At 46.3% G+C, this 22,044-nt stretch overlaps 1 protein-coding gene across 3 annotated transcripts in view; it reads right to left on the bottom strand.

Annotated features, from left to right (window-relative positions):
* LOC147692482 (Golgi-pH regulating cation channel-like) overlaps window positions 1-22,044 on the bottom strand; it is a 543,103-nt gene that overhangs the window by 76,367 nt on the left and 444,692 nt on the right. Inside the window, exons 14-16 of one of the 3 annotated variants that reach the window (XM_086938693.1) lie at window positions 16,006-16,078; window positions 15,223-15,327; window positions 14,336-14,394 (exon numbers count right to left, since the gene is read on the bottom strand). In XM_086938693.1, the coding sequence (XP_086794819.1) occupies window positions 14,336-14,394; window positions 15,223-15,327; window positions 16,006-16,078 (237 nt within the window). Of the gene's footprint in view, window positions 1-14,335; window positions 14,395-15,222; window positions 15,332-16,005; window positions 16,079-22,044 lie in introns of all 3 variants that reach the window. The other 2 variants (XM_086938691.1, XM_086938692.1) reach the window with 2 other exon arrangements.

The following is a 22,044-nucleotide window of genomic DNA, read 5'->3' on the forward strand; positions in this document are numbered from 1 at the left end:
CACAGCATCACTCAGCACCACCACAGCATCACTCAGCACCACCACAGCATCACTCAGCACCACACCACAGCATCACTCAGCACCACCACAGCATCACTCAGCACCACCACAGCATCACTCAGCACCACCACAGCATCACTCAGCACCACCACAGCATCACTCAGCACCACCACAGCATCACTCAGCACTACCACAGCATCACTCAACACCACCACAGCATCACTCAGCACCACCACAGCATCACTCAGCACCACCACAGCATCACTCAGCACCACCACAGCATCACTCAGCACCACCACAGCATCACTCAGCACCACCACAGCACCACTCAGCACCACCACAGCACCACTCAGCACCACCACAGCACCACTCAGCACCACCACAGCACCACTCAGTGCCACCACAGCATCACTCAGCACCACCACAGCCTCACTCAGCACCACCACAGCACCACCACATTATCCCTCAGCACCACTCAGCACCACTCAGTGCCACCACATCACCATTCAGTGCCACCACAGCATCACTCAGCACCACTCAGTGTCACCACAGCACTCCTCAGCAACACCACAGCAACACCACAGCACCACCACAGCACCACCACAGCACCACCACAGCACCACTCAGCACCACCACAGCACCACTCAGCAGCACCATCCCAGCGCCACCCGAGCACCACCCGAGCACCACTCAGCGCCACCACAGCATCACTCAGCGCCACCACAGCATCACTCAGCACCACCACAGCACTACTCAGCACCACCACAGCACTACTCAGCACCACCACAGCATCACTCACCACCACAGCACCGCTCAGCACCACCACACCACCATTCAACACCACCACAGCATCACTCAGCGCAACCCCAGCATCACTCAGCGCAACCCCAGCATCACTCAGCACCACATTATCACTCAGCACCACCACATTATCACTCAGCACCACCACATTATCACTCAGCACCACCACATTATCACTCAGCACCACCACATTATCACTCAGCACCACCACATTATCACTCAGCACCACCACATTATCACTCAGCACCACTACAGCACCACCACAGCATCACTCAGCACCACCACAGCACCACCACAGCATCACTCAGCACCACCACAGCATCACTCAGCACCACCACAGCATCACTCAGCACCACCACAGCATCACTCAGCACCACCACAGCATCACTCAGCACCACCACAGCATCACTCAGCACCACCACACCATCACTCAGCACCACCACAGCATCACTCAGCACCACCACAGCATCACTCAGCACCACCACAGCATCACTCACCACCACAGCATCACTCACCACCACAGCATCACTCAGCACCACAGCATCACTCAGCACCACTCAGCGCCACCACAGCATCACTCAGCGCCACCACAACATCACTCAGTGCCACCACAACATCACTCAGCGCCACACAACATCACTCAGCGCCACACAACATCACTCAGCGCCACCACAACATCACTCAGCGCCACCACAACATCACTCAGCGCCACCACAACATCACTCAGCGCCACCACAACATCACTCAGCGCCACCACAACATCACTCAGCGCCACCACAACATCACTCCGCGGCATACAGCATCAATCTGTGCAACCATTCAACAACAACTGGTTCAATTATGTTCTCTTATTGTTTCAAGCTTTATTACAAATGTCATACAAAGATGTTAATATTTCACTTCTGTTCTTGGATTTTCATCACAATAAAATACACTGAACATAATCTTCACAAAAGTTATTTACAAAAGTTTAAGCTATTGCCATTATAAATTACAATCACTTTTATTTAAGTATTAATTATTTAAAAAAATTAAAAGCTGTTATTTGTAATATCAATACATCTAAGTCACGTAAATACAAAACATGTTGCATTACAAATGCTATAGGTGTCACATTTGCGAAAGTTATAACTATTGGCATTGTAAATGACAAAGCTATTAATTTAGCTATTTTCAAAACCAACACATAAATTAAAAAAATTGTCATTTACAAGACCAATAGCTCAAACTTTCATAATGCGAGACCTATTGCATTGCAAATGCTTGTTTTCAGTTCTAGTTATGGCAATGGGATTTGTCTTTGGCAGGTTGGGGTTGCTGAAGTGGGTGGGGGGAGGGGGTTGGGTATTGTTTTACATAGCTGTACGTACAATGCTCAGAGTATAAATTGCAGATAGAGTCCTCAACACAATACGCAGTGGACATCAGTTGTCGTACACCGTGTATGCATCTAGAATCCCCACAATAGATAATGGGTGAAAAGTATAAGTGCCTAACGTGGACGGTCCGCGGACTTAATACACCCAAGAAGGTTCGTCAAGTGTTGATATATCTAGATAAAAAAGAAATGGAGTCCCTAAACAATAGAGTATATCTTCTAAGTCGTAATACCGTCTGCCACAGTAATAGTATAGGAGGTAGTAGTCAACTTACAAGTAACCCAAAAATACTTTGAACTTCCCTCACTATGAGTATACAGGGAGTACAAATAACGTCAGTGGAAACTCTGTGTAAATACGATATACCAAAAGAAACAGTTAAAAACATCAGTTTATTTAAAAAAAAAAAAATTCCAGCAAGCCAAGGCATTGCCCTGGAGTCAATACATGACAATAATTTCATACAGATATATATACAAAATACACATTAAAAACCAAAAGTCGACGCGGCGTTTCGGTGCTTTGTAAGGGTGAGAACACCTTCTTCAGGACGGTTTTTATCTCTCTAGTTTTGAGAGATAATTATAAGATTTACACACAGTGAGGAACAAATGCGGCTACTTGATCATTTAGCGTCGTATCTTGCAGTTGGTGAGAGTTTTTTTTAACATCCACCTGTGGTTAAAAATGTCATTGATGTAGATAAATGCTGTACCAAGGGTGACCACCGTATAAATGAATGGAAGTCGGATCTACTCGATCGTACTCTTATTGGATTTACAAATACGATCCCATCATGGAGTCACGCAGTCGAAAAATCATCAAACTGCTGGAGGGTTAAGAGGAGGGAACGCCTTGCTTCTGGTTACCTCTGGTGCTATGTCTATTTTCGCGATGAGACATTAGTCTCATTAAAAACCAACGGCCTCCCTGTCACCGGATCTTGGTACAGCTTCCTGGTGTGAAATTTTTAACCACAGGTGGATGTTAAAAAAACTCTCACCAACTGCAAGATACGACGCTAAATGATCAAGTAGCCGCATTTGTTCCTCACCGTGTGTAAATCTTATACTAATCTCTCAAAACTAGAGAGATAAAAACCGTCCGGAAGAAGGTGTTCTCATCCTTACAAAGCACCGAAACGCCGCGTTGACTTTTGGTTTTCAATGTGTATTTTGTATATATATCTGTATGAAATTATTGTGTCATGTATTGACTCCAGGGCAATGCCTTGGCTTGCTATAATTAAAAAAAATATATATATATATGTTTTTAACTGTTTCTTTTAGTATATCGTATTTACACAGAGTTTCCACTGACGTTATTTGTACTTCCTGTATACTCATAGTGAGGGAAGTTCAAAGTATTTTTGGGTTACTTGTAAGTTGACTACTGCTTCCTATAGCATTACTGTGGCAGACGGTATTACGACTTAGAAGATATACTCTATTGTTTAGGGACTCTATTTCTTTTTAATCTTGCTTACCCTGTCCCTTATTGGTTCAGAGGGTACCTCCTTTTTTGTTTTGTATGATATATCTAGATAGACATAATGTCTAAGTCCCCCTGTTGCAAGAATCGCACTTAAGCAATCTCACAGAAGGGGCGTGGTCTGATGCGCATCGGAATGGCCGTTCCTTGAGTGTGCTCTGCCGGCCGGGATTAAATCCTGCCTTAATCCTGCACTACGGATGGATGCTGAATTGCCCTGACCTCTTCCACGCGTAGCTGAACATCTGTAGACCCTGGCATGGGCGATCCAGCGGTCCGTTTGCGCTCCGGAGCCGAGGTATGAGAGTGGTGGCATGGATGCTGGAACACTGAGCGATCCCAGCTGGGCTGCTGACGAGGAGCCGCGATATTTGAGCCCGCGGCGGCTGGCGGGCCGCAGGCCGAGGACTATCGGAGGAGCGACTGTGTAATCCCTGCCAGCTAAGCTTGGACCTGGAGTGCAGTACTTCGGGGACGGGACGGGGAGGGCTGCTGAGTGCCCTCATGCCCCTGACTGTGTTTAGGAGTTGCACAGGAGGTGAGAGTTTAATGGCGCCTTGCACACGAGCCCCTATCCGCCATTTTGAGGTGCACACTGGCGCTTCTTGAGGCTGTTGATCCCACTGTGAGCCCGCTGTGAGCACTGCATGGGTGGCTGCGCATCAACCGTGTGTGCTGGACATTGACCGAGGTGCTGTGAGACCCACGGGCTGCCCCTTACCGGACGGCCACCATGTAATGATTGCACGAGGCAGCGTGACTGCATTTCGGTGCTGGCGCCTGCTTTGGGGGTGCGGATGAGAGAACCTCTACCCACTGAAGTGCTCGGGTGAGTTGACTGCCGTGTTGGCCGTGTTTGGAAGCCCTGCTGCTGGGTTTTGGGGTTATGGAGAACGGCCCGATGTGTCCTGGATGAGACCTCTGCAGTCTGGGAGAGCAACATATGGCATCTGTGTCAACCTACACTCACACGTGGACACTGAGGAGATCGCTGGCTTGATTGCTGTGCTTGCTACGCCTGGATGAAAAACTGACGTTATTGGGGCCCAAGGGTGAGGGTCGGTTCCACTTTGCACATGTCACCTAAGACACGCTGTGAACACTGTAAGTGCCTATCTGCATCTAGCGCACCATGGACGCATGCTGAACCGTATTGGCAGCTCCTTGCATTACATAGTGTTTAAAGAGAGGCTGGAAACATCAGTGGCGCAGTCCTGGCTTGAAATCTGCACGTGCTACACGGAACTGCTGCGGAGTACGTGTCGTGGCAGCGCTGCATTGCAGGGGAGCTGTGCATTGGTGGCATGGAGAGATGTGGTGCCACATTCTTGTACAGGTTTGCCGGTGCGGCCCCAGTCTGAACCCCCCTATCACAACTCCAGCGCCTCTATAACCATGGGCAAACAGGACGCTAAGCAGCCGAAGTTGACCTTTGAAAATAAACGTGCCACACGACATATGGAGCCGAAGCATGAGGCACAGATGGACAGCCAGCATAACACGCAAGCGGAAGATCAAGGTGAGGACCTGCGGACCCTTATGTTAGAAATGCATTCCAGCCTACGCAACATAGAAACGAAACTGGACACCCTGAGGCGCAGCTGGACTCAGTCAAATCGCAGGTGGCGGTGCACACGACGCGTCTTGATGCACCGGAGAACCGCCATACTGAATGCCATGAATTTCAGGTGGAGACGAAGGAGCACCTGCTCCACATGGATAAACTGCTGGGGAGCATCAGGGCTGAGAATGATGGTTTGGAGGCGAGATCGCGACTTAACAATCTTCGCATTACTGAAATTCCAGAGTCGACTGCCATATGTAAAATGGAGACCTTCATCACAGATTTGCTTCACAAACTATTTGATCCCTACCGCTCCTCGGTTTTTGCGGTAGAGAGAGTCCATCGATCGTTGGGGCAGAAGCCCCCTGTTGGTGCGCCACCCAGGCCCATCATTACAAAGCTCTTGAACTACCAGGATAGAGACCTCGTCCTTCGACTAGCTAGAGAGAAAAGTCAACTGCTGCACAAGGGGAACACCATCTCATTTTATCCGGACTTCACACTGGCAGTGCAAGCGGCACGGCGGAAATCCCTCCCAGCCAAACACATCCTTTTGCAAGCACAAATCCCTCACTCCCTGCTGTATTCAGCCAAGTTGAAAGTATCCTTCGACAGAACTGCCCACATTTTTACAGACTTGAAGTCCGCATTGAAATTTGCTAAGCATGTAGAGGGCAAGAAAAACAAAGGAAATCGTGAGGCCGAGAAGTCCACAGGAGAACATCTCAGTGACAGTGACTGATATGGGTATCGTATTGTTTGCTAGCTTGTTATTCTGGAACGCTGAGGTGTGGGCCCAGAGGAATGTTGCTTCAGCTGTTAATATGGGTCCTGGTGTTTTTTGATATGATGTTATACGTTTAAATGAGATGCCGAGGTCTTGGGCATATAGCATCATCTGCAGTACTCCCGGCCACCTTGTGCGAACAAGGTAGTTTGCCGGTGCCACTGCGCTCCCATTCGAGGATTCTTGTTTTGATGTGTACAACTTTGAGGTTTTCTTTCTTTAGGGTGGGTATTCTGCAACCTGATTGGTGGGGGGGGGGGTAGGGTTTGTTTTACTGTACATTGCCAGTATGGATGTCATTTGGTGGCTAGACGGCGCAGTCCATATTTGGAAAAAACCTTGTCGTCGCTGTTCATATAGGTTCTGTAGGTGCACACAACACACATTCTCGCTAACACACTAAATTGCCTTACTTGGAACGATTGAGGGCTTAATGATGGTAGGAAGTCCAGATTGGTCCATGCTTACTTATCCTGACATAATATAGATATCTGCTTATTGCAGTAGACGCACCTCAATGTTACGCCATCACAGAGGCTCCGCCATGGCCGGTGAGGACATGTTTACTCCTCTGTATATTCTAATTATGCGCGTGGGGTAGCTGTGTTGATCAAGTGAGGGTTGGACTGGAGGGAGGGGTTGGTGCATGTTGACCCTGTGGGAAAATACGCCTTTATACAGGGGATTTTGTGTGGTGTCTCCTTAGCTATTGTGGCCGTTTATGGCCTTAATGTAGACTCCCCAGAGTTTTTTTGCAATATTTGGATGAAAATCAGGGCGACAGGCTTCAGTACGATACTGTGGGGAGGCGACTTTAATGCTATCCTAGATGACGACATGGACAGGCGGGGAGCTGCCCGCTCCTTGCACCCTGCTGCTAGCGCTGCCCTGAGGGCTATAATATCCGACGGAGACTTGGTCGACATATGGCGTAGCAGACACCCCTTGCTCAGGGAGGGTACCTGCATCTCTGATCATCACAGCGCATGGTCCCGCTGGGATTTCTGGCTAGTGTCTCGGGATGTAACCACTTGGACTGCAGATGCAGTGCACATGCCATGTTCACTGTCGTACCACTCTCCATGTCTGTTGAAATTGTCGATTCCGAGCTTACCTCCCGCACCTTCACCTGGCACCTCCCACCACATGCCCTCCTTGACAAAGCCTTTACAGAGGACATACGGACGGATATCACTGAGTATTTCGATCTGAACACAGGTTTGGTAGACACTAAGGCTTCGCTCTTGGAGGCATTTAAGGTTGTCAGAGGTCAGTGCATCGCCAGACAGGCTGAAGTATTGAAGGCCATTAGGGGCACGATTGCCTCCTTGGAGGCTCACATAAGGGAGCTTGATGAGAGGTTTTATTCCACTGGTGACCCAGACACTGTCGGCCTGCTGAAGGCCAAGCTGTTAGATTTTTCTGTTGAGGCGCAGCGGGAGGTTACGTTCCTTGGAAAATATGCGGAGGCGTACGGAGAGGGGGATAGGCCGGAACGCACGTTGGCTGGTATGATCAGGCCACCTAGATCCACCACGTTTATTCATGAAATACACATCGCACCAGATATCGCAGTCAGGCGTCAGGTGGAAATTTTAAATGCGTTCTCCGCTTTTTATTCCCACCTTACACTGCCACCCAGGATACATGCCCGAGGGGATGCAGTCCTTTATGGACTCGATTGCATTAATTTGGTTCAATAACACCCACAGAAAATATATGGCTCTCCCGTTCACCACTGAGGATGTCGCCCAGGTTATAAAAAGCTTACCGCTTGATAAGGCCCACGGACCTGATGGCTTGACTACGGCTATTTACAAAATATATGTGAGAAACTGGCGCCTAGGCTGCTGGCGGTATATGAGGAGGCTCTAGAGGAGGGAGTACTGCCTAAGTCCAGGAGGGAAGCCGTAATTATTACTTTGTTAAAGCCCGGGAAGCCAGAAACAGAGGTAGATTCATATAGACCACTGTCGATGATAAATGTGGATGTTAAAATCTTAGCTAAGTTGATTGCAAAACGGCTACAACCACTGCTCCCTATGGTTGCGCTCCCGGATCAGTCAGGGTTTATCCCGGGGAGGTCGACCTCTCATAATTTACGTACTATCTTTTCAGCTTTGCATTATCTACACCCAGAGGTTCATGCTGCAGTGCTTTTTTTTTAGACGCCACCAAGGCTTTCGACACACTTGTGTGGCCATATTTGTTTGCCATATTGGGCCGTATGGGGTTCAGCCCGCTCTTAATTAATCAAATACGTTTATTATAGACCCTACCCAGTGCTCGGATCTGGTTGAACGGAATATTATCTGATATCTTCCCTATATCACACAGCACAAGGCAGGGCTGCCCCCTTTCCCTGCTACTGTTCGTGATAGCAATGGAGCCCCTGGCTGCCCGTATCCGGCAACATAATACGGGATGCGGTATAGGGTTTAACTCCAGGAGCCTGCTCATATCATTGTATGCCGACGACGTAACCCTTTATCTTGGTAACCCGGAGGATGAAGCAGCTTTGGATGGATATATGTCGGACATAGCATGTGCGTCGCTGTCAGACAACCACCAAGAATATCTATTTCTGCCCATAGATGAAACCGATGTCAGAGAAGCTATTTTCGCTCTTCCTAACAGCAAGGCCCCAGGGCCAGATGGCCTAACGGCGGAATTCTACAAGGACTATGTGGATCTTCTAGTTCACCATCGCTTGGAAATGTACGCTGAAGCTCAAGAATCAGGTTTCCTACCTCCCTCTTTGCGACAAGCCTTGATCATCACCCTTCTTAAAAAGGAAGAGTCGCCCACGCTTTGCGAGTCCTACCGCCCCTTATCATTAATTAATTTAGATGCAAAAATCTTAGCAAAGATCCTGGCTACCAAAATTCACCCCTTGATGGCCCTCCTTGTGTTCCTTGACCAATCAGGGTTTGTGGTAGAGAGATCCACCTCCCATAATTTGCGAATCATCCTTGCCATGTCCATATTCTTAATCTGGATCTACCAGCGGCAGCCATAATGCTCGACACAGCTAAAGCGTTTGACTCCATTGAATGGCGCTATATGCTTCACATATTACACAGAATGGGGTTCCCAAGCGTTCTGACAAAGTGGATTCGGATCCTATACACAGATACATCAGCCAGAGTACGTGTGGGTGACCTCACTTCAGAACCTTTCAGTATTGAACGTGGCATCAGGCAGGGCTGTCCCCACCCCCCTCCTATTCGCCCTGGTCCTGGAGCCACTTGCTTGTTAAATCCGCCAATGTCACAGGGCATCTGTACTCAATTTTAATCACCGACCGGTCGGCATCTCAATGTATGCGGACGACATGGTCCTTTTTATTTGTGATCCTCAACAATATCTATCTCTCTTTTCCGGACTCACAATTAATTGGGAGAAATATATACCATTAACGCCAGGCACATCTCAGCCCCACTTGGAATACCCTGTACTGTGGACGACGGACCTGGTTAAATATCTCGGAGTTTGGGTGCATCGGGATCCAGACATTGTAGTGAGTGAATACTATGGTCAAGTATATAACACTCTGATACAACAGGTAGATAGATGGTCGCGTCTTCCGCTCTCTTTAGCGGACCACATTGCAGTAATGAAAATGGTCATTCTCCCCCGCTTTCTTTATCTTTTCTGTAATATTCCAATCAAGATTATTAAACACTTCTTTACAACAGTACGGACTCAGATCTTAAGATTGGTATGGGGTGATGGGCAGCCCAGAATTAGCTGGCAAACACTAACGCTATCTTATGACAAGAGGCTTTGCGGCGCCCCATTTCTACGTGTACTAACTCTGTGCGCACGCTAAATGCGCTTATTACTGGTTCAGATCACATGACTTCCACACATAGCATTGGAAGACTGGGATGCACATCCCATTCCACTTTCGAGCATGCTGACACACACTCTCAGGCACACACAAAAAGAAGAAATCAACACCAAAGATGTCACGATTGCGGCGTGGCAGGCAATTGGCAACCGTGCGTATAAACTCCCATTGTATGCGCCAGCTCTGCCTCTAGCTTATCATGTGGCCTTGTCCGTCACCCAAAAGGCGAGACCCATGAAATCGCTAAAAGAAGCAGGCTTCACTCATATGTGCGAATTATATCCGGAGGGAGGTTACCTTACAGGGTGCGATTTGGACTACATACAAAACCCCACTCTACTTTTTCAGTATTCCTGCTATCGCCTAAAACGTGCGATTCAAGACCATTAGCCTGACTTCCCTGCTGAGCCCCCTGCACTTCTTCCCCTGCAACTTTTGCTAGTTGCCCCACTAAAGAAAAGCTGATTACCAAACGATATAGGACTGTACAGGAGGAAACAGTCAGGCGACCCAACAAAAGCCTTAGACGCTGGAACGATATATTAGACCCCCAGATCAATCGGGTGGAATGGGAGCAAATATGCAGATTAACGCGCCTTACACCCACGGCAATTTATGCATTACTCATTTTAAATTTTTCCATCAAATATATCACACCCCTGCCAAATTGCGTAAACTGGGTCTCAGGGAGTCTGACCATTGCAAGAGATGTGGGCAATCTAAAGCTGATTTTATCCATCTAGCTTGGCAATGCAAACTGGTGCTGACATATCGGTAGGAGGTGGTGAAATGCATCCATACTATGACAGGCACTTTAATACAGTGTACACACCGGGAGTGTTTGCTTGGTTATGTCCCTCAGTCGAAAGGTGCCCTAGGCAGATTTGTGAGCATTGCCCTTCTGCTCGCTAAACGCCGCATAATGCTCACATGGGAAATTACACTTGCCCCGAAAGTCTTAGGGTGGATAAAAGACTTGGTGTACTGCTGAGAAAATTTGGAACTATATGCTGAAGAACTGCCCGTAACATCTCGGCCTAATGCTATTTGGGAGCCGCTTAGACACTTCTTAGCACTTCAAACCCACGATAACGGTGGATAAATTGATAGCATATGTATGTAACTGTTTTATCACACTATGATTGTGTCCATTGTGTCAATGTTGAATGACCTATATATCATATGTCCTGTAATACTGATCACAGAAGATTCTTACAATGTCACTCTTCTATTGTTGCTATGTTTTATACTGCATTGTGAGGCAGCATTGTTTGTATTATAACAAGAAACTAATAAGAATTGTAAAAAAAAACTATAACTAACTCACAGAGGAGTTCTGTAAGACACTTTTTCCCAGGAAGTCCAGGGCTACACTTCCCCCATAAGGACCATTTTTAAATATAATTATTGTCTGGACCAGGTCCCTTGGTTGTCCCTTTTTTCTAACTTTAGCTGTGAACAGTGGGCAGGTAGGCCATCAGGACTAGGAGAATTACACTTAGTTGGAGAAGTTTGATGTGAAGTACCTGCTTCTCCATAATGGCAAAGGTCTTTGATCTCCAGCTCCTCAAAGTGTTCACCTTTCCATTCCCTTCCCGTTCGTGCCTTGTGACCAAACTGCCAACTCCTTTCTGCAGGGCTGCCAACTCCTGCTGCAGGGTCCAAAGCTGATTCCCTGACTGAAGGGACTGGTGTGGAGGGAGGGGGGACCTGACACGGGGCCAGTTGGATGTTGTAGCGCCTAGCCCCTTTCTATTATCTGAAAGACCCACTGGTCTGAATTTATGGTCTTTCACACCTGAAGAAAGGAGGACACCCTACCTTTAACCGGTCGCACCTGCTCTCTTAATGGGGAAGCTAAAGCAGCTTTCCAGGTGGTTCGGGAGAGGGAAAGACGGGCTTTATAACCCTTTCCATGGTTTCTGCCACTATATTGGCATAGGAGTTGATTCCACTACTGGACTGGTTGGAAAAGGATGATGCTGGCGAAAGGAGGATCCTTTGGTAAGTAACACAATTTCTGGTATTGCTGGAGGTCGTGAGATGGGAAATAAAGACCAAAAGATGTGCCTGTTGCTCTCCTCACCTTTAATCACTCCAAAGCTGAATAATCGCGCTCTGCAAACTGGAATGTCTTGCAGAGAGGCATATCCATTAGGTCTACCTCCTCTTCACCAGAAAACCCTTTTGATTTTAACTGTGCATGCCTTCTTGGTGATGCAGAAGAAACCATGGTCCTAGCAACAGTCCACTGTCCCAAGCCTGCTCTTGTTATCTATCTACTACCACTGCAAAACAATCATTGAGGTAGTCAGTACCACCATAACTGCCAGGTCCCACAAGACGTGGGCATGCCTGGCTAAAGATTAAGGGTCATTCATTGACCGAAGGACTAAACTAATCAGTGACAACATCATCTTATGTACTGCCTTCTACTTTTTTGGATTCCCTAGCCAATTCGCCTGTAGGGAAAGCACTCTTGTTTTATACGGCGCACAAAAAGGCCTTACGTCACAAAGCTTTCTGGTGACGGGTGAGCTGTTAAGCAGGTCATATGTCCAGGAGCTAGTTCAAAGGGGCTAGTTCAAAGCTTAATGAGGTCAAGTACAGCCTCATGAAAGGGTAGTATAGGCTCGAGCGGAGGACCTCTATCAGCATATCTGATAGGGGTTTCACAGTAAGTAATGGCAGATCCAACATGTGATGCATTTCTTGAGATGACATAAAAAGTGGTCACTTTGTCTTGGGGAATTGGGAACGGGTTTTAAGGGCACTCTATCCTAGTATCTGGAGATGGGTCTTATCCATTAGCATTCTGCAATGCTAGGTAGTTAGCAGTGTCTGAAGTTGGAGATGACAGCAAGTAGGCTGCCTTACTGCTATCAAAGCTTCCACATGTTCAAGAAATACACGTTTTTGACTTTTGAAAAGACTTATGAGATGTACGTTGTATGATTTGCATAGCAATTAATTTCAGGGCTCAGCCGGTGCACAAGATCTAAGATCAGAGCCAGAGCTTTGGTTCAGCTCTTCGTCTCAATCTGTTGGCTCATCCAACTCTACACATCAGACTACTGTTTGTGAAATAAGTCAACAGTGTGCAGGTTAACTGTCGTCCACTGATACACTGTATCTACAGAAGACAGTGTTTTCCTGCAAGTTTGTCTTAACCTACAATGAATTAGACAACTTACAAATACATTGTTTACTGGAGTTCTGTCTAAAACCACAGCTTTCTGGTTAGTTGGGGAAGAATGGCTATCCTTCCTTACAAAACAACTATGAACCAATTCCATAGATGTATCAGCCCATGATGTACTGACCTCGTCCAATATGGGTTCTGTTTGATTAAAAGAACAAAAGAAGTAAGACTATTATGTCTTTTGTGATCACTGTGAACATGGAAATAGGTATGCACAACATCTAAGATGCTTCTTCTTTTAACATTTGTATTGCCAAATGCACATCATACTAGAAAGTTTACTACATCGTAAAGTTTGAAAGAAAAAGGTATGAATTGCTATAATAAGTACATATTTCTCAGAGGATATAAAAAATGGGTGTTACTGCCTTGTACAAAATGGCATACTTCATTGTTTGAGACTCCTGAAAGAAGGAACTCCTGTTCAGTCACCAAGAAGAATTAAGCTTTCACGAGCCCATTTTGCAACCACTAAAGATACATAGTTATACTGCCCCATGTGAACAGCATGAATAGAGTTGCTAACACCAATGAAAAAGCAGGACATTAAGCTGGAACTCAGAGGAGAGAGGCAGCGTACGTTGGCCTAAACGCTCAATAAGACACATACATAGTGCTTCAGCCAAAAGCAAGGAACTCAGCACTTGTGCTCTTCAAGTGACAAGCCTCTTAAAGAGTTTACAGATCCCGAGATTTAAGAAAAAATCAGCTCTACGAATCGTAATCAGAAACTCGTAGAGAAGGGACAACACTTGTACACTGATCAGTATGATCGTCTTTGTCCAAGAAACCAATACAACTCCTTATTCTTAATTTACATAGCCTAACACAGAACTCTTCCTCTTTTCACCTCACATCCTCTTGGATGAACAGATTGAAGCCCTCCAGAGAAGAGAAATGCACTGTGGGCCCTATTTATTGGAAGAGAATTGAAGGCACTGGAAACCCTTTGAAAAGGCAGGTGCTCACAATAACTCACTGAGATGGGGATTAGGTGCCAAAGAAAATACTCCTGAGATGGCTTACCAGGTGCCAAAGAAATACATTGCACATGTATGCATGGCATCATAGATGACCAATGTTTGAGACTGGCATCCAGGAGAAAAGGTTTTTAATGTGGCCCAGTAAAACAGTGCTGAAACTAGACAAACAGAGGTAAAAATAAAGCAAGAAAAAAAGGTGTTCAGAGCTCTATGCATAATCTTATATTTGTACCATTTCCCAAGAACTATTTGCCGATAGTGGAATCTTTACTCACAGACTGGCAGGTGGACATTCGGAAGGTCTTCGAGTTCCAAATGATGAAGATTACAGAAGCTGTAGAAAAAATAAACAGTGTCACTGCATGTTTCCTGACCATTAAACTCAAAGTCAAGTATCTCCTAATGCCTGATAGCACCTGGACACTAAAGTTTCAAAACACTGAGTGACTCCTTTCTGAACTCTTCTGTACTCTTCAAGCCATGCCTCTAAACCTTGAAAATCACAACCTATTTGAGATTTGTAATATTGACCAGTTTGAAATAATGTTACATAGCAAATGTATAGAATTGCTCCCTTCATTCTAGCCTCCTCTCTCCACAGCTACCTGCTTACCTAGACACGACAGACAATACAGTGTCCTGCTTATGATCTCAAAACTGTACAATTAAATTCAGGACATTCGCCCCAAAAAATGTGAAGGCCGCCTTATAATTGTAATGATGTAACCTTAAGAGAATTTGTGCCCAGAATAGTAAAAATGGCCCCTCTCCCGGAAAGTAAATTCACTGATATTCTCTACGACAAAGTCGAATGTACAGTTCGACAAGAAAATAAAGACAGCCACTTTTCAAATCTCAACTCCTATTCTTCAGTGAGAATAGAGGGATCTCCCACCTTAGGGGTAGTAGAGCACTCTATACATTTCTTTTTCATTTCATTTCACCCAACCATTATCAATAATATACTCTCATCTATGCTTGGTCTCTTTTTATGACTCAATTAATGTACTTTCCAGTCTTGATGTGCTGCCAATGCAACCTTAGCTATACTCATGCATATGATTTGTTTAACATGTCGTGCTCTCCCGGCTCAATTTCCCAAATGGATTTTGGTGTCGTGCAATCTCCTTCACTCCTTAACCAAAGTAAATATCTCACTTACCTATGACAGCGAAGATTAGTGTGTTGGTGAAGTGACGGTACAGTGAGAGCTTCACTATGTTTCGTCGTAGCCGTAAAAGCTTCATCGTTTGCACCAGGCTCATGAATATGTGGAGCTTGTTAAGGACTAAAACAGTAAACGTTGGAATTCTACAGGCTTGCAACACACACCTCATCTACACCACCAACCAAATAAATGTAGTAGCAACAGTTGTGACTTATTGCAGTCCTTTTAAAGAGCACCTTAAACAATGGACTGCCAAGGCTACTGTATCAAACATTGAGAATAAATCATGAATTCCCTACAGTCTGCAAATAATTTCTACAGTAGAAATGAAACAGCATACTATAGCTTTTCCCTTAAGGTAGGAACGCAATATACAGGGTTTTCAAAAGAAATTACACTAGAGAAGAAAGGACAAGATCTAAGCCACCTAGATCAGCTTGATAAAACTGCTTCAAAGTTATGCCAGCCTCTATTTGGAGAACTGACCTTTCACTGTTCAACTTAAGAGCTGGCCCTGCATCTGATACAGGAACATACTGCTCTTCAGTCTGCCATCCAAAAATCCTCAATGAAGCTACAGGAACAGTACCCGTTGTACGGCTCAGCTATACAGTAAAACTGCAAGGGAAGAAAGTCACCCTATCAGTTTTCAAGTAAAGGTCTTGATAAATATTGATTGGAGAAAGGGCTCTGGAAAACATGGTAATTAGCAGAAGGAGGGCAAGTGTGTAGTTGGTGGGGGTAGCAGCACGTGCAAGCAGCAGAACAACAGACAGGATATCCACCAGCACAAGGCAGAGTCAAGGACAGCCAAAGGAATCGCAGCCAGCAGCACCAGGTCATCCTGAGCCTAGAAATGAGAAAAGATAGCAATGGAAGGACAGAGGTAGGGGGTTAAGAACACAGCATGGCAAAGGTGGGAGGAATCAATTGGCAGTTGTTGGAGCAAGAGAAGATGAACAGAGATAACTGAGAAAGAAGATGTAATAATCAAGTAAAAGTCTGGAAAGAAAAACATAAATCAGCAAGACAAGAAATGAGGATTGACAAAAAGAATTAAGATGCAGAGGAGAAAGAGTAGAACTGATAGGGAGTACAGGACCCAAAGGCATTGAAGAAAACTATCTGATCACATGCAAACTTTAGTTTGAGTTTTGTTAACAGCTATAGTTTGCAACAATGCAGGATAGTTTCCTTGCCCACTGGGACTAAGCAGGGGACACATAGAAAATGTAGTCTTAACTACACTTTTTTTTTAAGGAAAGGAGGATGGGACACTTTTGCAGCTGAGTCTTGCACTCTAACAACCAGGCAAGCCCACTCTCTTCGCTTTATTCATATTGCTGCTTATCGTGATGACCTCACAGTACACACACAAAAAAGAAAGAATGCACACTAGGACTGCTTTCTTCACTTCCACTAACCAAAATGTCCCATAAACAATGCCAGATGCTTCAAGAGTACTCTAATAAACCAGTAGCAACTCCATATTCCCACATCAACGTTCATCAACATTTGACAACTTCTAAATAAGGACGACGTTAGGCAAAGTGATGCAGTAGGCATTCAGGAGGTTTCAAATGATCAGTTAGTCTCTGGCTCCATATATGGTCTCCCGCATAGGTCCAGGTAGGGCTTTCCTCACACTGATGGTTAACCCAACACTTTCCATTGGCATTTGATTTACTCATAAGCAAACTTCACAATGCTACAGTAACAGTTCATGGCTTACCATACAAATTTGTTAAGGGGCATCAGCATTTCAAGTGGAACATTGATAAAGTTACCTTTTTGTTTGCAGTTCTACTCTAAGTCCTTAGGCTCCTTGCCACTGATGATATATGACTAACACAGCACATACCGAGGGGACTGAAAACCAGTTCCACAAGTAACAAATAAAGCCTGTCTGCTTTGTGCGATAGCTATCAGGGGGTTGAGCCCAAGTTAATTTAGTCTCTCAAAGGGTTCATGCTGACAAGGGTTGTGATTATTCCTTGAGGTGGATAGTCTTCTACCTCAAACATTAATCCAACTTATTAAATAAGTGTTCAGTTGTGAGATCCAGGATTTGTGTTTTGCAGTACCACTCAGTCATTTAAGTTAAAAAAAAAAAGAATCCCTTCATAAAGTGACATTTAATTCTCCTTTTATTTTTAATTGGCCAGGTTTGATCTTTCCTAGATTCACTCCTTCCCCCAAAGATGTTTTAAATAACTGAATTGAATCTGGGAAGTATAGAAAGCGTCTGCATGACAGATCTGAATAGCATGTGCAAGAAAAGGGCGCTAAAGCTGGTGTAGGTATCCTAGAAGGAGGACTAGCTGATTTTTCGCAAAGAATGGGAGGAATTACATATGCTGCAGTCCACCCCACAGGAGCGAGCAGGTGAGGACGAAGAGGAGGAAGGTGGAGCAAGGAAATGAAACTGATATTAAAGAGGCGCCAGAGAAGGAGGATGAGCCCACAGGAGCTAGATCACCTCCAGCGTAAAGAGCAGGGGGCAGTGTATCCTCTTGCAGCTTGACCCAATCAGAGCTGGAGACCAGGTGGGCAGAGACCGAGCTGAAGCAAAAACTGGGTGCTCTAGCCTTTGAAGAAAAAAAGCCAGCAGTACCCCTGGAGGAGAAAATGATGGCATCAGAGACAAAAGAAAATTCAACTGGCCCTTGAGAGTAGCCAGAGAGAGAAAAACCTAAAGACCAAGAGTTCATCCGACTTAGTGATGATGGTGGCAGCGACAATAAAGTGGCCAGGAGAGGGAAATAAAAGTCCCCATCCCCACAGATCTTGTGCCTAGCTATATGGTGGGGTATGACATAGAGAAGTGGTTTGTAGCATATGAGGTGGCCTGTGCGTGCCTGGAGTCCTGGAGAGAAATTGGGGGGACAGCAAGTAGCAGCACATGCGTACTGGCGGAGGGATATCTTATTGGCCCTAGATGTAGCTGACTGGATGGATATGCCCCCACGAAGGAAGCCCTTTTCACTAAGTTTATTCTGCCTCCTCAGAAGGATCAACTGAAGTACATGGATAGCCAGAAGAAATCACACCAGTTGAGTTGGTTCTGTGGATTCTTCGAGCAAATCACTTCCGGTTGGGTGAAGGGCACCAAAGTAAATCATCATGATGGGCTGCACAATTTAGTTATGAAGGAGCACATTCTAATTTTGTTCTACAGAGTTGACCCGCACCTGTTAAGACAACAAGCGCACTGTGCCCAGATAGCTAAGGAAATAAGCTGACTGCTGGGTCAGCACCAGAGTGTCTAAAAAAATACATGGAAGAGACCACAGGAAGGGTGGTTCATATTCCCCTCAGTAGAGGGAAGGGGGAGGCCAGGATAAAACAGAAAAGTACCTCAAAGGGCCCCAAAAGAATTTGAAGGGCAAGGATTTCCATTTCCATTCAGAACATGAAGGGGGGAGGTTTGATGGGCTGAAGCCCAGAGAGACCTTTCACCCAACCCGGTGTTCTAACAGTCTTCAGCCACCCAGAAGCCACCCATATGTGGACACTTTATAGGGGTGGCCAGTGTAGCCCTAGGGGGAGTTATCTCCAGGAGAGTGGAAAGCATGCCCTGGAAGCCATTATTTGCAAGGTAGACCCATAAGTTAAAGCTGCAAATTGGAAGATGGTAGCCCTATTTGCAGAAGGTCATAGTGTATGAGGTCAGTTTAGCTGTTCTACGGGAAACCTGTGCGAACCAGACCAAGGTGGTTGCAGGGCAGATTTCCCAAAAAACAGTGTCTGTAGGGACAGGTTTTTAGTGTAACTCAGGCCCAAGGGCAGGACTTTTTCCACCCAATGGCAAGAAAATCCTTAAAATAGGAAAGGATACTTGCCCAGAGAAGGGTCATTGTCAGTCCTCAGATGCCTATTGACTGCATCCTTAGCAATGAGCTCCCACTGGTGAGAAAGGAGATGAGGTGTGGTTACCCAGAGAACCCCAAAAACAGATTGCCGAGGACACTGTCCCCCAAGGGAGGGTATGGTGGCCTACACAAAGAGTAAGGGGTAGCAGATAGATGCTATCAAGAGTGGATCAGGGGTACCTGCTCTGGGAGAGCACCCCAAAACTGACACTGGTGAGGCCACTTCTGACCTGGAGGTGCTGCCTGATCTGTCTTGGAGAGAGGAGGAGACCTGCACTAGGCAGACCTCCACATGGCAAAGACTGTGTCTCATGCAAGAGGCACGTTGTGTCCACCGGAGGTCCTTGACTGCCAAGCACCTGCACCTGTTAAGTACAGACCATGAACCGAAAGATCAGCTATAGCCAATAGCTGAAAGTGAGGCTTACCCAAGGCTCCAGATTGAAGCCTCAACCTGGCAGTGGGTAGTCAGGGGCCTGGTTCCTGACACTGACAGCTGTCAGTGGCCTCTGTTGGTTGCTTGCCTTATGGGCAGACCTGGCCGTAACCTGGGGAAGAAGCCGGACCTAGGGGCAGAGTGGGTCACATCACCTGGTTGGCTATGGGGGTACGGTCCACCAACTGGGATACACCCATGAGCAAGCTAGGGTTAATCACCTCACAGGTGAGATCTGTAGAAATTGTTTAGGCCGGTTGTCCCAGAGTCAAATCCTTCTTGAACGGTCTCCTGGAATAACATTTAACATTTTGGAGTACACATGAAAGGAACGGAAACAGAATGGCAAAACAATTCATTGTCTAGTTGCTGAAAACTCTACTTTTGTTTTACCAGACTTAGGTCTCAGAGTTTTACATATACCACCCGGAGCGCACTTGACAGGAAAAGGAAAAAGGATGCCAAAACAATTCTTGTGTATCAACTGGCTGGTCACTGGAAAACCTTGGCTTTTTCTACCAGACTTCTGTCTCTGTGCTTAGTGCGGACACAGTAAATGCCCCAAACTGGACTTTAGTGTTAGATATCGGAGAAAACTAGGATTATCACAGTAAACTCTCCACATAAACCTCCAGTGCTAATAGCCCAGGTTTTGTGTGGTTGAAGACTTTTGCCCCCTTGAAAATGCCAAAAGTAGGTAGGGTTGGCCCTGGAAACATTTATCCCATTGGTTAGGGTGTGCTCATGAGTCATTCTCACCCAGTAGCTCATGCCAGGTAAAAATGTGGCATCTCCAGGAATCTACTTCAGAACACTCCTGAACATGAGGAAGAGAAGAAGAGGACTGAACATGCTGTCTGAGACGAGACCTGAAGTACTGGATCTGCTTTATGCTTTGGAGAAAGAGGTGGTCTCCAAGGGTCATAAGGCTGACCTCCTGTTAAAGCTACAGGGACACAACAATTTACAAGAGGACTTTACTTGCAACTACTCAGCTGATCAGTGGCAACTCAACCCTGCTGTTTGGCCACTGCCTGTCTCTAAGTGCCTCCCATGGGGCCTGGTGAGGTTCTGAAGTGTACTTCTGTGGTGGATCAGGACTTAAAGAACTAAAGTCAGATGGTAACATCTTTGACTAGGGCATGTCTGGTAAGTGTATCCGACCCGGTCCTCATCTTGGTCAAATTGTATCTTTATCATTATAATGCTATGCTTCTTGGCACTATTCCCATTTAAAAAATGTAAAATCTCCAGTTCTCCTTATTGGAAAGTCTAAGGAAGAAGTACCTGCAAAAGAAATGCAGCAGAAGGGAACCTATTGGCAAGTACAGCAGAACCCAAAGGAGAGCTGGGCTTTTGAGGATCTTTGGAGAACAGGCACACAGTCAGTTTATGTGATCCTTGGCTGTGGGGCTTGGGTGCAGAGGTGTTTTGTCTGCCGGGTCGCTGTAGTTAGAGGCCCTCACTTAGCTTTAGCTACCTGGAGAGGTGGAGCAAACAGGAAAGCAGGCCCCTCTAGATAAAGACTTTGGGGATCCTGAAGTCCCTCGAAGCAGGTCAGTGCTTGTGGTGTCCAGACAGGACACGCAAAAAGCCTTGATAATTGCAAGGTCTCCTGTACCCAGGGTATTGGTGCCGAGAGGCTCCAGGAGGGGTCATCTTCTCAAGACTTGGTGAAAGCGACAGGGTTGGCCTCCTGGCAACCTCTTCCTGTCCAGTTTTTCCCTCGTTGAGCCGCAATGGCCAGCAAGATGAATTATCAGGTCGATGCAGTCGGTGTCTGCAGAAGCAGGGGGATGGCTCCTTCACCCCAAGAGGGATGTTGCTTGGTTGTTGAAGGTAGGAACAGTCCTCCAAAGATTTGAGGAGGCTGTTCAGCTTCTGGACGAGTCGGTTTTTGTGATTGTTGCAGTGCAAGAAGCCAGGAAGGGTTTGACGCCAAAACGGGTGCAGGACCACGGTTCTCATGACTCCAGCTCTTTTTTCCTTCTGTCGGTTCCCAGTAAACAAATTAGAGTTCCTGGTGTCAATGGGACCTGTAAATACTGAATTTAGGGGCATTTAGGGGAGTGTAGGATAGTAATCAATGGGCTACATACCCCTGGGGTAACTACATCCCCTGTATGAACATTTCCTGGGGAGAGTGGGCCTAAACCGGACCCAGTTTCTAGATTCACTAAATTCAAAATGGTGAAAACCTTCCTATGTTGTCAACTTCAGGTGGACCACCTTAGGGGTATGCCTAGCCGGAAAGTGTGACACACCTGTCTAACTGATTTCCTGCCTGCTCTGGTGCCAAATCGGTCCCAGGGCAGGGGGTGGCGTTCCCTAGGTCTGGGTGGAAGCCGCTGTCACATATCTAAGGTGGCAGAGACTTTGAAGCCTTTGGCCTTCACATGCTAATTCACTAGCATTCCTGCTGTAGGTTATGTGAACCCCTTCCTCAGGAGCAGGCATTGTTTCTGGCCTCTCAGAGCACGAGCTATCGCCTACAGATGGTCAGAAACA

This window comes from Lissotriton vulgaris, chromosome 9 (assembly GCF_964263255.1).
Source record: "Lissotriton vulgaris chromosome 9, aLisVul1.2, whole genome shotgun sequence".
Lineage (NCBI taxonomy): Eukaryota > Metazoa > Chordata > Amphibia > Caudata > Salamandridae > Lissotriton > Lissotriton vulgaris.